The sequence below is a fragment of the Chlamydomonas reinhardtii genome, chromosome 11 (genome assembly GCF_000002595.2).
Source record: "Chlamydomonas reinhardtii strain CC-503 cw92 mt+ chromosome 11, whole genome shotgun sequence".
NCBI lineage: Eukaryota > Viridiplantae > Chlorophyta > Chlorophyceae > Chlamydomonadales > Chlamydomonadaceae > Chlamydomonas > Chlamydomonas reinhardtii.
Genome location: NC_057014.1, coordinates 229,790 through 230,859, shown reverse-complemented (window position 1 = coordinate 230,859; position 1,070 = coordinate 229,790). Strand labels below are relative to the sequence as shown.

Here is a 1,070-nt window from a genome sequence, read left to right as displayed (position 1 = left end):
GAGGCGGGAGGCAAGGCGGGGGGCATGTGTGTGTTAGTAACCGGAGGCGGTGCAGCGCTGTGTGAGGAGTGGGCGCTGGCGACCCGCCGGGCTCTCGCTCGCCCTCCGCCCCTCCCTCTACACGCCTCCCTCCACACGCCTCCCTTCACACGCCTCCCTCCACACGGCTTCCCCTCCCTCTACGGCTCTCGCCCTCACGCCCTACGCACCCACCCGCCTCCGCGATGTCCTCCATCTCGTTGGCGTGCATGCGCACCAGCCGCGGCACACGCACCTGCGGCAGCAGCAGCAGGGGACAGCGAGTGAGGGGTGTAGCGGAGTGACCAGGGGGGAGGACAGGGCAAACGGGAAGCAGGACAGGGCGGCGGTGGTGCGGCGGCGGTGATGGTGGCAGTGGCAGTGGCAGTGGCAGTGACTACGGTGTCGCGACAGTGCAGGCGGGCCCGGAGCGCAGCCGCTGCCCACTGCCCAGTGCCCACACAGGTGGCAGCTCCGCAACGCTTTCAAGCTTTACCATAAAATATCCACACGCGCATCCGTTTCCACACAGAACATCACCCATAACACACCACCCTCTCTTCAACACTCTTTACAACACGCTCTGTTGAACACCCTCCCTGCAACACCGCCTGTGCGCACGCACGCACGTGTACACACGTGCACGCACGCGCGCACCTTCTTGTTGCTGGTGGTGTTGATGATGGTGTCGCCCTTGCGCAGGGTGCCGCTGTAGATGCGCACGTACGTCAGCTGCCCGAACCTGTGTGCGTGTGTGTGTGTGTGTGTGTGTGTGTTTGTGAGAGAGTGTGTGTGTGTGTGTGTGGGGGGGGGGGGGGGTGCAAAGATTGGTACAGAGAAGGGGGGTTTGTAGATACCAGCCCTAACTAAACCAAACCCAATGCAAAACGGGGGGTAGCCGTTCATGGGCAAAAGCATGGTAAGGGCAGCGCATGAAGGCGGGGCGAGGCATAGTAGGGGTCAGGGGGCCAGGCGGAGAGGAGGGGCGCATGCGGGCATGGTGGGCAGGAGGTGAGGGAGGGAGGGAGGGAGGTGGCGGTGTGAGTGTTGAT

General features: G+C 64.0%; 1 protein-coding gene across 1 annotated transcript in view; it reads right to left on the bottom strand.

Annotated features, from left to right (window-relative positions):
• The window catches only part of CHLRE_11g467553v5 (uncharacterized protein), a 12,082-nt gene that overhangs the window by 5,071 nt on the left and 5,941 nt on the right, over positions 1–1,070 (bottom strand). The window contains exons 7-8 of the mRNA XM_043067304.1: positions 676–750; positions 218–274 (exon numbers count right to left, since the gene is read on the bottom strand). Coding sequence (XP_042919304.1) covers positions 218–274; positions 676–750 — 132 coding nt within the window. The remainder of the gene's footprint in view (positions 1–217; positions 275–675; positions 751–1,070) is intronic.